Source organism: Lycorma delicatula, chromosome 9, assembly GCF_047948215.1.
Source record: "Lycorma delicatula isolate Av1 chromosome 9, ASM4794821v1, whole genome shotgun sequence".
NCBI classification, from domain to species: domain Eukaryota; kingdom Metazoa; phylum Arthropoda; class Insecta; order Hemiptera; family Fulgoridae; genus Lycorma; species Lycorma delicatula.
The window spans coordinates 118,450,014-118,467,662 of record NC_134463.1 but is presented as its reverse complement, the minus strand read 5'-3'; the positions used below and the strand labels follow the sequence as shown (position 1 = coordinate 118,467,662).

General features: G+C 25.6%; 1 protein-coding gene across 10 annotated transcripts in view; it reads right to left on the bottom strand.

Moving 5' to 3' along the window:
- The window catches only part of pHCl-1 (pH-sensitive chloride channel 1), a 1,039,090-nt gene that overhangs the window by 105,757 nt on the left and 915,684 nt on the right, over nt 1-17,649 (bottom strand). For all 10 annotated transcript variants that reach the window (XM_075374857.1, XM_075374859.1, XM_075374858.1 and 7 more), the window contains one exon: nt 15,511-15,725. In XM_075374857.1, coding sequence (XP_075230972.1) covers nt 15,511-15,725 — 215 coding nt within the window. The remainder of the gene's footprint in view (nt 1-15,510; nt 15,726-17,649) is intronic.

Here is a 17,649-nt window from a genome sequence, read left to right as displayed (position 1 = left end):
TCTGGGGGGACCCCATTTTATGATTTTCAGAAAAAAAATTATTTCTCAGGAACAGATAAACCTACTTTAATTAAATTTGGCAAATCTAAGACTAATGTCTTGTTCTACAAAATAAAAAATTTTGAAAAGACGCTTCAAAAATTTCAAAATGGTGGCCATCTTAATTTTTTAATCGTCAATATCCTTTTAATTATTTGTTTGATTAAATTTTTACTTTTACAAAATTTATTAAGCATTTTATTTTGGAAAAAATGACACCTCATTTATAAAAATTCATTGACATACAATCAAGTTATTGCAGACAGTTAACCTTCTTCTTTCTTTCTTTCTTTTTCCTGTTTAGCCTCTGGTAACTACCGTTTAGATAATTCTTCAGAGGATGAATGAGGATGATATGTATGAGTGCAAATGAAGTGTAGTCTTGTACATTCTCAGTTCGACCGTTCCTGAGATGTGTGGTTAATTGAAACCCAACCACCAAAGAACACCGGTATCCACGATCTAGTATTCAAATCCGTGTAAAAATAGCTGGCTTTACTAGGACTTGAACGCTGGAACTCTCGACTTCCAAATCATCTGATTTGGGAAGACGCGTTCACCACTAGACCAAACCGGTGGTCACAGACAGTTAACCTGGTAGTACATTTTCACACCATAATGCAGGCTGATAATTTTTTGTCTGTTTTTATTTCCTCCACTAAATGAAATAAAAATTATTAATAATAAATAATAATAGTAAATTAATGAAAATAAATTAATAATACTAAAAACTATTACCTTGTGAAAGCATACTGCCAGGTTAATTGTCTGCAATAACTAGATCGTATGTCAACAGATTTTTACAAATGAGGTGTCATTTTGTCCAAAATAAAATACTTAATAAATTTTGTAAAAGTAAAAATTTATTCAAACAAATAATTACAAAGATACTGAAGATTAAAAAATTAAGATAGCTGCCATTTTGAAATTTTTGAAGGTAATTTTTCAACATTTTTTATTTTGTAGAACAAATAGTCTTAGATTTGCCAGATTTAATTAAAGTAGGTTTACCTGTTCCTGAGAAATAGTTTTTTTTTAAATCACATAATGGCATGGCATCCAGAAGGAAAACAAAGCAAAATCATACTTACATATGAACTTTTTTGCTCATTTTGGTGTCCTGAATCGGTTCCTGTAGTTTGGCAAATATATCCCAGAACACCCGTATAGATAGCATTTAAACAGTACTACACAGTCTCTCACAGAAAACATTATTTCAGTATTTAAAGAACTAATTCTGAAACTGTCCAAAGAGAATCAGATTAGGGCAAGATAATTATACAGAAAAGAAAAAAACACAAAAGAGATTCTTTCAGCTTTTTTTCTCAAATAAATAGTACTTACACATCATTATCTTTGCACATTGTCAATACATGGATTGGATATTTTCTCTGTCATGCCATAAAATTGTTATAAATATCTATATGCAGCATATAATAATATTCACATTCCAACTGATAAAGTGTGAAGCCAAGAGTAAAATGCTTAAAGAGGAAAAACAACATTTGAAGTCAATTCTTTTCTTTTTTTTTTTTAATAACATAAAATCAAATATATATATATTTATTAAATATTAAACACTGGATGATCTTAAACAAGTGAAATATACCAACTAATGTTTACTGATATTACCAACCAACTGATAAATTTGACTATCGCTCTACACATTTTTATAAATGTTTTTGTTTTATTTAGAAAATATAAGCAGAAAAAGAGATTACAAGAAATATAGTATAAAATGTGACTAAAGGTGGCACAAAAATATTTCATGGTGTATATTATAAAAATCAAGAAAAAAAACATTCTTTATTAATATTAAGTGCAAAACTAAACATTCAGTAAAAAATATTTTAAGAAAACATTATAAGAAAATATTGATGTACTGTTCACATTTTAAAAGTAAAAATGCGAAGAAGTAAAAATGTGATCGTAAGAGAGGCAGACTGAGAAAGAAAAAGAAAAAGAGAGTAAAAGTAAGGAAATTATGTTTAAAATAATTGTAAGTATAATGAAAATACATCAAGTTTTATTGTCAGTGAAGGAAAAAAATGTTTTATAATGCAAAAACTAATATCAAATCATGCACACTGCAATTTTATGAACAAAAATACATGTTAAACATCCATAAAACATTAATAAAAATGTATTATGCATTATATTAATGCTCCTAACAAAACAGTTAATAAAAGAAAGGATATCAGAGTAAAAACACTCTTTTAATTTGGTAGATGTAAAATTACAAAAAAAAAAGAAAAAAACAATAATTGGAAAAAAAATGTTTAAATCACTAAATTAACAGTCTGAAAATGGCATTTAATTGAGTCTATGCCATGGACCAAATGATGTCATAAATCATATCACTATAGATTTAATATACCTTAAAAAGTTGCTTCTGTTTTTGTAACTAAATAAAAAAATGTTGATTTTGTTTGTCTAATATGACCGTTTAATAGTAAATAAATTTACATGTAAAAAAATATATTAATAAATGCCTGAAATAAGAAACTAATAGCTAGTTCTAACTAGCAGATAATATTAGATATAACAAACCACTATATATGAAGTAATTTGAACTACTTCACATATTCTACAGGTGAAAACTATTGTTTGAATAATGTCTACTTAACTGAAGAGGTCATGTTATATCACACATATGAGAAGCACACCATTGGGACAGGTTTGTTTTTCTTTATTAGACTAATTAATCAAATATATACAATCTAAATTTTAAGGAATATCACACCCTCAGATTTTACTTCAATGGGTCTATAAAAATCAAACGATTACATTTTTTTCGAATTTTGAAAGTTAAAAAAAATTTAACAATTTGGTTATATAAAAGTAATTACAAATTTGTAATTTCAAACAAAAATTATCCATACTATTCATTTTTTATAACACAAAATTTATGTTAAATTAACTCTTTAAATTTACATCAAAATGTTTTAACAATTTATAATTGCTGTTATAGTAGTTCTAGGCATTATGTTATAAGTTTAAAATAATAATTTTTTTTATATATGTATCATGTGATGACAAAATTGAGTAAGATGAGTCAGAAGTTTAATTTAAATCTAATCCTACTAATCCTAAAACTTTTTCATAAATATTTAATATTGGGGGAAGGTAAGGAAAAAAAAAAAAATTTTTGTTCAAGTAAATAATATGTTTTAAGTGAAACTATTCACTGTAGTCTGCTTATAAAAATTTTCTATTATCATTGGTGTTAATAATACATGGTAAATTTGTTCTATGAAATTCTGTCGAACATAAGGCGTCTTACATTCAAATAATTTAGTTCTATGGGCTTCCACAAACTTGTTTAATTTCTTATAATTATTATGTTTAATCTTTTTTTTTTAATTATGCTTCCAATTTGTTGGTACTTTGTGAATGAATAATGAAAGAACGGTCATTAATCAAGCTAACAGGAACAATCAACAATTAAATGAAAAGTCTTTAAAAATAATTATTTACAGTTTTGTTAGAATCTGTGAATCACGAAACATTTTTTATAAAAAATTAATAATTTGATGTAAATTTTTACAAGTGACTTTCATTGACAAAACATCATAAAGATTAAAAAAAACTTAAAGAAATATTCATAGTAGACAAACTGAATATTTTATAGGCTACCTTTGCTATTGATCAACAACAAAGCAGTTGTCAAAGATGGTTCGAAAAAATATGGACATTTGACAAAGATAATAATTAGTAAAATAAAAACATTAATTAAAGACAAGGAATATCATTTTCAGGTGGTACATGTTAGCATTATGTTATATAAACTAACTACTAAAAAAATAACATAAAATGATTAATCAGAACATTCTCAATATTAAACTTAAGACAAGATTAACAAGAGAAGATAAATCAGTTATGATTCTTTTTGTGGTAGGAATTTTAGGTACATAATCAAATATGGTTTTAGTTGACTTTCCTGACTCAAGAAACCAAACAGTCCTGAAACTGGCAAAGATAACATGGATTCAGTACCAGGTTTACTTAAGAAAATGACGTGTGAAGCATTTTTCCATTACCCTTTTTACTGAGCTGAATATAATGGTAGCACTCCAAGGCTAATGAAATAAAGGAGATATTCATCTGTACAAGTGTAACATTTAAAAATAAAGTTCACCACAAGGACTGACTGTATAGAAAACATCTTTATTACCAGAAAACGCAAGTTTGACTAACACGTTGCTTTACAACATGTACCATGTCACTGTTTGCCACTGACATACAACACGCACTACTCTTGTATGTAAAGTTATATGCAAGAAACACTGGGACAAATAGTGTAAAACAACAAATTAATGAACACCTTCCACGAAGAAACAATTCATTAAATAAATTTTCTCCACTTAGCATGTTCGATAATATCTGTTAATAATACCAAAATTGAATCTAGGATATAAATTGCTGCAATAAAAACTTAATCTGCAATAAAAAACTTAATCTGCAATAACAATGTTACCTGATTACAAAAAATAAAACAATTTACAATTAAAAATTTTATGTTTTATTTTCAAAAGAAAACACTTCTTACCTAGAATCAAACCGAAGATTATGTGTACAATAGAATTACCAGAATTTTTAACTAGTGACACGTCTTATTGTATCAAATTAATTAGAAGGGTATAGTAGATTATATATTTCATATATTAATTTCATCTACATAAAAAAATATATTTAAAAATATAATATTGTTTTATATATATATTTAAAAAAAAAATGAAAAGTAGATTTAAAAAAGAAATTAGATTTTAATAGAAGATTTAGATAGTTCTGAAACTATTTTTAAAATAATAAAAATATATATTTAAAAAATATAATATAAAATAAAAAAAAAATAAATAAAATGAAAATAATGAAAAATTTAAAAGTAGATTTAAAAAAATAGATTTTAAAAGATTTAATTAGATTAAAAGTAGATTAAAAACAAAATTAGATTTTAATAGTAGATTTAAAAAGTTCTGAAACTGACCAGAGAGACAGAAAATAATTCAGTAGCAGTTATAATATTAAAATTGGTTATACTAAATTCTATTTAACTAATTTTTTTTCTTATTGCTCTAAAGTAAAATCTTATAATACATTAATCACGGTATAGTAATGAGTACATTAAAACTCCTTGTAAATACATTTTAAAATAAAATTAAAAAGCTTAGTGAAGCGACTTACATTTTCAATATTACTGCATTATGGTTCATACATCTGCATTTTCATACAGCTATATCAAAGAATAAAAAAAAATTCTACAGAAGAATGTGACATGAAAAAAAACCAGTGCAAAAAACTAATCTCTTAAAGTTATAATTTAATGGAATTAAAAAAAAAATGAATGAAATGAAAATTTCAATATTTTATATTAACATATTGAACAACAATGTATAAAATACCTGAATTTTATTTCAATCACTTACTCATAAATAATAATCAAATAAAAAAAGCATTTTCAAGTAACTGTTATAAAACTGGCATTTTCAAAGTTATAAAACAATATTTTATTGAAACTAATAAAGAAATATTCTACGCACATCATTCAAAATGCAAATTTTTACAGCAGCTCTATAGTATAATATTTAAAAAATATAATACTTTTGTATAAAAAAATAAACCTTTTATAAAAAGAAAGTTTATACAACAATAATAATAATAAAGAAAAAAAATCAATAAAAATATTTATTTAGAGGAAATAAGTAAAAATGCCTACAAATGAATAGACAGCTATAGTATTTATAAGATATAATTAACATCACTAACTATGAAAACAGTAAAAATCCATTTAAAGATTTAAGATGCAAATAACTAGAAAATAAGGTTGTATTTCATAATATTATATATTAAAAAATATATATATATATATATATATATATATATATATATATATATATATAATTTATATTTTTTAAAGATTTGCAAGTAGAAAAGTAATAATTTAAAGTACTAAATGTCAGGAATATTGACAGACTACATAATAAAATTCAGGGATGGGAGTCATAATAACTGAATTTATTTCAATTTCAATAATATACACTAAATTTAGATTTAAAAAACAAAAAAGGCCAAGCAGACCGATCAACGGACAAATTCAATATATTTATAACAGGTCCCAAAGGCCTGCTGCTAATGTGGAACTGCCTTGCCTTCCTCAAAAGGAGGACCCATGTCAATTCTTACAACAAGGATCTGGTTACAGAGGAAGGAACGTTTTAGTGGGGCATCAGAAACTCTATTGGAATTATCAGATAATGAGAGTGAATCAAGCTCTTTAGGATCACACATGAATGCAGTCAGAAAATATGATAGACGCAAGAGTGACATTTGAGAGCAACCTATTGTGTTAATGATCATCAAGAAGAGATTCATTGTTGTTTCGATGCAAACAAATCAAATCAACCTTTGAAGTCTTATTCTTGTTTCTATTTATTTATTTTTTTAAGAAGTTCTTTATAGTTTATATGTTCTTCATATTTTACGGGTGAAGAATACATATGATAAAAATGTACTGCATGATTTTAAAAAGAATAAGGGTATTAAAGGGAGGTCATTTTGGCCCTCAGACAAATCTTATTAGAACACTGGCTTAATTAGAATAAATCCACGTTGCTGTATTGTTTAACTGAAGAAAGTATTTGATAATGTTGAATGAAACAGAATGTTTAAAATTTTAAAGAAAATTGGACTGAAACATGTAGGAAAGAAATTGTATATATAATCTAAACAATAATCACATAACAGTGCGATAAGGGTCCTTTTCAACTTTTACATAAAAGAGGTAATATAGGAAGTGCCAAGTTGAGTAACTAATTGAGAAGAAAGGGTTAAAATGGCAAGATTTATCAATGGGATTATTCTTTTAGAAAAAACAAAAATGAATTAAAAGAATTATGAGTAGTGTGAATTTACTGTATCTAGGAATGAAATTCAGTATGAAAATAAATATTAATAAAAATCTAACAAAATTTACAGAAAGGTTAAAAATAAGGAACTAAAAATTAAAATAGCAGACGATTATGTAACACAAGTTACAGAAATCTGTTGTATAAATAATAGTAAAATTAGAAATATGGATTAAGTAAAGCAGAGAATACAAGCAAGGAGAATTTTCATAAAAAAAGTAATCAGCTAATATCAAAAAATTGTGTGACATATACACTTTATGGTAATGAAATATAGACAATAGTATAAACAGATACAAAAAAGAATAGAGGTCTTTGAAGTATGATGTTATGGGAGAATGTTGAAATTTAGTTGGGTTATTAAAGAAATAAACAAAGCAGTTTTAAAATAAATAAGAGAGGAGAGAATCTTGTAAACACACTAGATTGGTTGGGGCTATATGTTAAGACTTTAAGGTCTTAATTTGGAAATTAACTGATGGATATATAGATGGTTTAAACTTAGAGAAATACAAATAATGAACATATAAAATAATTAACTGAGATTGTACAACATAGTATAAATGTTTAAGTTAACAAATTTGAACAGAACAGAAAATAGTGGAGCCATCAGGCCAGTCAAATGAAAAAAAAAAAATAATGTTTTCTCTATTTCTGTCTTAAATCAACATGTAGCATTCTGTCATCATTAACCTCATGATTTTTAATACTTAACTGATTTGCTGATGTTTTGTGTTGGGCTGAGTAGAAACGTTAGTGTTTTAGTTTTTTATTTTTATTTATCAGATACTGATGATGACACCAGTTTATGATTTATTTAATTTTTGAAACTGGTTAAATAAAAAATATAAATATGCAAAAGTTTAAGTGCTTAGCATTCAGGCTTATTAGCCTAATTTCTTTTTAAACAGTAACAGATGCCAAATATGTAACAGTAAAAAACTCTAAATAACTTTGTAAGTTTTTCAAAACTTACTATTTAGAATTGTTTTTCATTTTCCTACTAATAAGAAAATGAAAAAAAAATCAATTAAAAAAGTATATTAAAATCCTAACTATTTAGTCTATAACTTATAAGAAATGAGATACTAATGTGTTAAAAAGAAAAATTTTGAAGTTAAAAACAGGTAGAAAATTTTTCCATTATTTTTAATTTCTTCTTATATAAAGACGTACAAAAAATTTAGACCTAGCTTTTAAGGTCATAATGAGCAGTATGATGATAAAAATTAATGGGTCAATTCAGTGTAATAATACTAGCGATTAATGTTGTACGATTGTTGAATGTACAACCGATTCAGGATAAAATTTACGAGGGATAATTTTAAATAAACAATAACATAAAAATTTGTGGATGCTATTGTAAGGAAAGAAAATATTGTAACCATAAGAATATGATTGAAAATTAATTCTCTTTTGATATTACCACTTATTAAAAAAAAAATTAAATTTAAACTGCAACCAATGAATTCTAGTGTTAATGTTGGAGATGTAATAAAACCTCAAAAACATTACAAAAATATGACTGACATTGTGCATGTCGTAGAGGTACCGCTGTTGTACTGAGATCAACTGGTTAGTTTTATTAAAGTAGATAGCAGCAGCAGTCTTTAACAGTATTTTCTAAAAACTCAACTTATTCTTTTAAGGTTAACTTTCACATTTATTTTACTTTTACATGCATGTAATCTCTCTATTAGATCTATGTACTTTTCTCCTTTATTGTGTGGCTTTCTTTCAAAATTTTATCTCTTCATTGTACACAGATATCAGGTTATCCAAGAAAATGAGCATACATAGTGAGGTTAAATTAAAAGGATAAAAAACAGAGATAAACTTGAATAAGTTGAGAGAGGAGCACAATTTTAAATTATGTGGAAAAAACATAAGTTAAGGTATTCAAGAGAAAAGCGCCTGCAAGAACCAGTTATGCTAAATGGCAGATATTAAAACAGATTTCTGATTTACATATTTAGTTTGTAATGTGGTGAAAAAAAATCAGGAAGCTGCCAGGAAAATTCCAATTTGTACATGATTTTTATTAGTAGAACTTTTTAAAAAAAAAGTCAGAAAGGTTAAATGACTCAAGACTGTATGATATTATACAAATGCCATTTTTATTTTATGGAATGAGAAATGAGTTGTATGAAAGGCAATGGACAAGTTTGAAGTTGTCTAAAAGAGGATTTTAGAGTTAGAAAAAAGTTGTGGTTTAAGAGATCAATGCAAAATATAAAAATACGAGAAGAGCTTTCAAGAAACATGTTGAAATAATTATAATGTAGTATTGAAAGCTTTGACTATTAACCAGTTTGAAGAAATTTAGACAGATTGAGAAAGAGGCGAAGAAAAGAGGTACAAGTGTATTATCACATAGAGAAAGAAGAACAAATGCAAATTTAGAACACTACAAAAAAAGTTTAAATTTTCAATAATAGAGCTGTAATGAGGAAATTTCACACATAAAGAAGAAATAAAATGTAAAAATGTATAAAGAAGAAATAAAATGTAAAAAGGGAAATTTTAACAAAAATATAGTAATGGAGAAAAATATAATTTTTAATACAGTTACTGAGTTCAACAATGAATAAATTTTAACCTCAATGTTATAAAACTACAGCTGTCTAAAAGAATACACATAGTTACATTTTTTAATGATGCATTTGTGTAATGCTTTTTAAGATTTTATTGCAACTTTTACAATGAACTCTTAACATTTAAAGGGTTTCAGTTAAAAAAAAACTTCTTTTTTGTTATTTTAAAGAAGCAGGAGAATGCTCTTATCAAAATTAAACTTTAATGTAAAATTAACACTATAATATAAACATATCTCAACAGATTGTGAAAAATGTTCCTAAGGGTTATGATTAGACAGGGAAACTTTCTAAAGTCATTAAATTTACTGAACAAAAGTGTTTGAATAAAAATAATAAATCTCCATTATGTATTGACAAACAGTCATCTAGGAGCATCAAATGAGTAACAAAAAAAATATTATAAAGAAAACTGACAGTCGATTTGTGTGGTATTCTGAAAGTCTCCATATATTTAGTGCACAGTCCTTGATTTGGGCCTTATGGGCAGTTGGGCATCTCTTTTCCACGAAAAACTAGTACACCTGTAGCTTGTAACATCTATGGCCAAAATGTGTTGTTAATTAGAACTCAAAATGCAATGATGGCTGGGAAATAGTACTGAGGAACCATTAACATAAAAAATAGAAGTGGTTTGGCCAAGCCTAAAACATTTTACACAGGAAGGTGCGCTAACAATTTACACCGCTTTGACAAACATATCGATTGTTTACTGGTTTCAATTCAAATTCTACATATCTGTCAAGCCTTATCAGATAGGGTAAGGTAAAAAGGAGCAGGTACTTTTAAGCATTGTGTTATTTATCCTCATATACTATAGCCAATCATAGAAACCTTTCGGTTTCACAAGAAGTAAACAATAACTTTCTAGTTATTGTGAAAGAGTACATTATTTGACAAGACATTGACTTTTGTAAGTAATTAGTATTTAGTAATAATCAGAAAATTTTCTGTTATGCTTAAGAAAAATCATTTATTTTTACATTTCAAATCATGGATAAACATGGTAGAGTCAATATATGGGCAGTGCAAGTTTCAAAATTAAAAAATATTTTAAAGTCATCTGACAATATCAAAACGCATTCACAGTCTTAAAGAAACATCAATTAAAATAGATATCTCCTATCCCTGAATATTTACTAAATAAACTAACTACAAATAAATAAATTTGTATATATATGTAAAAAAAAAGTATATATATAAAAATAAAATAACACTATATAAATTTTATGTATGTAGAGTATATGTTTATTATAAAAAGTAATTACCATACCTTTTATTTTAAAATGGAAACTTCAAATGGCATACTATTTAAGCTTGGAAAATTAGAATAATTTGAAATATATGTTCAATACAAAATATAATATTATGGTATTTTTGTTATAAAATAGATTATCATTTATACTACTATATTAAAGTTAAGCATGCAAAAAAATAAAAACATTTTTTAATTAATACTGATTCAAAAATATTCATATTTAATATAGATGAACTATATATAATATATAAACAAGCCTAATACATAATCTTAATCTTAAAAAAAATTTAGGTGAATAAACCTATCAAATGATAAAATTTGTACCAATATAATAAATTTTAATAACTGAGTAAGTTGTAAATAAATTTATTATTGACAATTAATTCCATTTTCTTTATACTTAATTATTATAATAAATCCATAACCTCTTGGAATAATAAAAAAAAATTATGTTTACGGTAAGAAAAAAAGATTGCTAATTTTTTTGTAAGAAAATAATGATGACATTTTGATTTTTCTAATTAATAATAAATGTATTATAAGGTTTATAATAAATCTTCATTACATACTCTGTGTAGTAATTTTAATAAATAAAAGTAAAAGTTTCACAAAATAAAGTGTTTTATATATTAATAATTATTTTTTCAAAAGAAATGTTATTTTTCGTTTCATGGAAAATTAACTACAAAATTTATTAAACAGTATTTTAATTATTTTTACAATTACAAAATTAATATTACCTTAAATTATTCAACATAATCTATAAGAATAAAATACAGTATAAATAACATTAAAAAAATAAAATAATAACAAAAATAAAATAACAAAAATAAATGAAAATAAATTTGATAAAATAATAAATATACATTATATGGATCTACATCAAATGTAAATTATAAAAATACTTAATCCTCTATTTTCAAGGTACCTTAACATGAAAGATAGTGTAACACTCCACATTATATTGTTTATAAAATATGACAAAATCTATTATTAACTAATTATTCTTAGTGTACTTTCCAAAAATATATTTGATCAAAGTAGCTAAAATTAATACTAATGATAATAAAAATAAATAATGAACTAATTAGTAATTCCTAATAACAATAAAGGGTAACCCAAACATTAAAAGATTCCCATGAGGGCAATATCACAACAATTGTTAAATATTATTCATAAAAAAAACTATTGATAGGTGCAAAAGTTTTCTAATAAAAGAGATGAAAGAAAGAAATCCATGCGAATTTCAAGACAATGTACAACTAATTTCCTGTATAAATCAGAATGTCCATGTGTATATGCGAGTGTATATATGCCTGTGTTCACTTAAAACTCAAAAAACACTGAGCCAATCTGAATAATTTTATAATTAATGTAGAAGAATCCTCAATGAGCTTTGATAATCATTTTAAGCATAAATTTATTCAATTAGCTGCATCACTAGGTGAGCAATACCTTAAACAGAGAGTATGTCATATTTTCCAGTCTATTTTTAATTTATTAATACTACAAGTCACTGACTAAATTACATTCTGCAACCACTTTATATTAACTTTTTATTTATAAAAATCAACTTAAGTGTTCTAAAGATATAATTTTTTAGAGCAATTATGATTGTCCGTTTTATAGTCTATATATGATTACATATGAATGATAAGTGTTTTAATTAAAATTGATAAATGAACTTATTTTAAACTAGACAGTAAATGACACTAATGAAATATTAGAAACATCTGCTATTTCTTATTTTGAAATATCTACCAGTGAGGTCTTTTGATGAAATACTTTTTTTTTTATATTTATATGTATAGGATGAATTTCACAAAAATAAAACTAATTTAATTTACACCCTGATGATGGATTTTAATAAAAAAAAATAAAAAAATATAAAAAAATAAAAAAAAATTTTTAAATTAAACCAATTTAATAAAAATCTTTGAAACTTCAAATGGGAATTCCTTTCCCCATCTTGTAGACAATTTTCTGTGATTTGTATGCTGTATAAATTTCAGAAATTATAAATAAATTTTAAACAATTTTATGCAAACTATTTTTTTAGAGTAAAATCATATATGATGAAATGACATTAACAGGGTAACTGGTGAAATGAAGTCCTGTATTGAAATGTTGCCTTATATAGTATAATGAAAAAAAAAATCATATACTTTTAAAATGCTACATAGTTTTGTGTGTGTGTGTGTGTGTATATATATATATGCATATATATCAGGTAATATTTAAGTATGGAAACATACTGCATATCTGAGAGGTATTTGGAGGCAGAAAGAAATTGATTTCAATATAGTTAAAAAAATCTGCATTGAGGATTTTTAAGTTTTGTCCGCCATCTTGGATCTGACATATTGAATCAAACTTAACTTTTTTAAATAGGAAGATGAATACATGCACATAATTTCGATTTGAAATTTTACAAGATGAAACCCTTTTTTCTGTTAATGCCTTCGTTATTAAGTTAAAAGCACTGAAAATTGCAATGACAGAAAAATTGTGTTAACAGTAAAACAAGGTTAAATGCATGGCATGAACAATTTTACTGCATTTTAAATACATAATGCATATAATAACGAACTTTGAACAGTGCTATAATATTGATAATAATAAACAATAACTAATATTAAACAAACAAATTAAACAGCTAATAAGATTCAATGTGGCAGATCCAAGATGGCAGACAAAAATTAAAAACCCACTATAATGCAGATTTTTTTAAACTATGTAGAACCCCATTTGTTTCTGCCTCCAAATACCCCTCAGATATGCAGTATAAAGCTGTTTTTATTCTTAAATGACACTGTATAGTTACTTATTAATGTACTGTATTTGGTGGTTTTGATTTTATAATTTTATTATTGATTAAATTATAATTATTCAATACAGTGGAAAAAAATGTTTGATATTACTATATATAATACAGAGAATTCATTCATTGAGATATTGTCATCAGAAAATACTGCAAAGAACTTTAAATGGGAATACTTTCCTTGATTTTTGTGAGCATCAAAAAACAGTATTTGTTTGAAATCTCCACTTTTCCAATTTCATTTTTTAAATAGAAACTTACAATTATTATAACATTTTTCAGATACAACACATAATTATAAGACATTTTCATTGACATTTCCATTTTAACACAACTGTACAGGAAACAGTTTCCCTCATATCCAGTATTACCTATTGACAATATGTAATATTATACAACATATTTTTTTATAAAATGAGACTTTCCTAGATGGTTATTAATTTAGTTTCATAAATTTTAAATGAGCAGTAATTAAACTACTGTCAATATTTAACTGATTTTTTTAAGTAATATTATTTATTTTTCCAATTTTTTATTACAATAAAATAATACTTGCCAATTTTTTTGGTAATTTTCTAAAGTAAAAACACCTGTTTTCATAAACTTTAATGAAAAGTAATTTGTTAGTTTTATTAAATTAATAATCTATTTTCATAGATTCAAATAATATAAAACTACATCATCAATATTGTTTTTTCCATTGATTATTGGACTAATTATATCAGTATAGAATTGGGACCACTGGTTTTAAAATGATGTAAAACTGCTAAGATGAAAAGTGTGTTAGTTTTTGAAAGTTAACCAAAATAATTAAATATTACAAAAGTACAATTTCATTGAACCAATAACATAATAGTGAAATTACAGCCTTATGGACTTAGGTTCAACTAATTGAGTACATATTGTAGATAAGTACAATTAGTGATGGGGCATAACTCATGAATACTTGTATAGAATACAAATATCCAAGAATTAAAATTTGTTAGAATTAGGTGTATTTTAAAATGTTATAAAAATTGAGGGTTTCCAAAAAAATATATCCATAGATTTAAAAAATGTCAATACAGTATTTTTAGTGTGCTCAAAAACTGAGGAGGTATTTGATTGAAGTTCTGTATAGGTTTTCCAAATTACAAGATGACAATGGTGACACAGTGAAAATGACCATTTGATGTATAAGTCACGTAAAAATTAAAACATATTCATGTAAAACTATGTGTGTTAATAATATAAATATAAACATAACTCAATAGTGAATTTAATTATTTCTGGTTACAAACAAAACATGTAATATATATGATTTGTGTCCTCCCTGTTAGCTTCTATTTTGAAACCATTGCTAGAACTAGGCTTGACTGATTTAAAGTAATAGCAGTTTCTTTATATCAACAGAAGCATCATGAGAATCATAATGGGAAAATAGTAATTGCAAGAATTATTTACAAAGTAGTAGGATTTCTCTTTTAACATGTAACAAAATTTATACAAATTCATCTATGGCTGTGAAATATCCAATAAAGCTTACTATAATTTAATGAAAAACCCAGTTGATAGTTCATGTCAAAATTGAAATTAAGACAGTAATGTTAAAATCCAGGTAATTTACGTTTGGTCACCCATATTTACTGACTACTACCCTTAATATACACAGAATAAATGTTAATATTTTTTACTTCCAATTTATTAAATTTATAACATTTTAAAACTTATGAAATAAATAATGTAAATCCATATAAAAATTAAATTAAAAAAACAAAAATAGAATAAAATTTAAAAAAAATAATTTGAGAAATTTCTTAAAAAAAAAAAACAAAAAAACACATAACGGGTAATAAAAATAAATTTATTATAAAACTAATAAATAAATATATGAAAAAATTATATAAAACTAACCTGAGTGACAGGATTCTCGCCAGGCCTATACACAACGTTGTGCAAAGGACGTTTTCGTCCTACATAATTAACACATACAAATTCAAGAAGGCTAGCATAGATGAAACACATGCACACTCCATCCCAGACATTCATTGCAGTAAGATTAGAAACAACAGGTAATGTTGAACGGAAACCATTCGATGTTGTAAAGAAGTTGAGCATTGTTGTTACACCTGTAAAAATGATGATATTAGTATAAAATTACATAATATTATTATTATTATTAATAATAAAACATAACTTTTTTTATGTTACCCAGGGGTGAAGTCAGTAACATTTTCAGCATGCGAGCATGATATAAATTGCTGACCATTTGTTACCATTTTAGACTACTCAAGGATTTCCGTAATGAAGCCTGTTGAAAGTCATCTTCACCGACCTGTATGGTGAAGCGGTATTGTTTCGCCTTTTTTTATCCAGTCAGTCCTGGTTTCAAATCTCTGTCAGGCACAACACTTTTCATATGCTACAAAATCTCCCTTTCATATTCCCATGATCATACTTTGAGCTTATGTGATGAATTAATCATCAACCAAAAAAACTAAAAGAGAATCAATCAGGGGAAATTCAAACTGCTACTGAATTATATGAACATATTTGGAAAATATTTAACTCTTTGTTAATATTTAATCCATAGTAACAAGATATGACACAATCATCAATTTTTTTCATTTAATACAATATCTAAAATTTTGATTTAAAAATAAATTTAAATTAAAAAAATAAAAATAAAGATGTAAATTTTAAACAAACATAAAAAAAGATATTAACATAAGTATGTGAGTCTTGTCACTTAATAATAGTGGTCAAGAGTAAATTGCTGATATAGACCAAATTATCCTCTTTAATTTCTTGACTATAGCTGTATTGATGCTGCAGCATGACTGTAAAGGTGAAAATTAGTGATTGGCCAACATTTTTGGGTATCAGGTTTTTTATGGTAAATTTTTGTACCCACGAATCCAAAAAAAAGTTAAAGAAATCTCTGAAAGATGTATGTGCATAGGTATGTTGGTCTTTTTTCTTTCTTTTCCTGTTTAGCCTCTGGTAACTACCGTTTAGATAATTCTTCAGAGGATGAATGAGGATGATATGTATGAGTGTAAATGAAGTGTAGTCTTGTACATTCTCAGTTCGACCATTCCTGAGATGTGTGGTTAATTGAAACCCAACCACCAAAGAACACCGGTATCCACGATCTAGTATTGAAGTCCGTGTAAAAATAACTGGCTTTACTAGGACTTGAACGCTGGAACTCTCGGCTTCCAAAGCAGCTGATTTGGGAAGACGCGTTCACCATTAGACCAACCCGGTGGGTAGGTATGTTGGTCTATATTTCAATTAATATCCCTGGACTGGCTCAATATAAATTCTTTAAAAATGGCCCAAAAAATTATTGTATGCATTGATGGCATGGGAAATTTTCACAATTTTAATTTTTGACTCTTTTTATATAGTGGTTGGAGAAAACTGAACTTTAGAACAACTAAAGTACTTTTTAAGTTATTTAAAATTCCAAAGTTTTAAGACAATCAGATTTAAGGGTAGGGGTAATAAAGCTATTTCTTAACAGATTTCGCATTTATCTCAAAAACATTCATCAAAAAAGTTGAAATTTGACACAAATATTTGACTACATATGAGTATATCCCAGCTTTGGCCTGATTTTGGACAAGGAAGGCATTGTCCTGTACCTATTTGTAAACTATAAATTTTTTTGTTGATTAACATTGCATGAAATAGGATTAACTTATTGAAGTAAATAATTACTTCTATAAATAAACTTTCAACCCCAAAAAAAAAACAAGGAGGGCAAATTGAACCCATACCTAAAATATAAATTTTCTTCAATTTTTTGAAAATTCAGCTGTATCTAGCTTCAATGTAGATAACAGGAGAAGATTTTTAAAGAAGGGTGATGCAAGAGAACCAACTTAAGAATTTAAAAAATTATTAACAATTCTATAATTATATAATTTACAACTTTTAAAATTTTCCTTAAGGCAGCTGTCGAGCAAGAACTCAAATGGGGCTCAAGATATTTTTACTAAAAATTTTGGATTTTTTTTTAGCAATTATTCTTTTAATACTGCATAA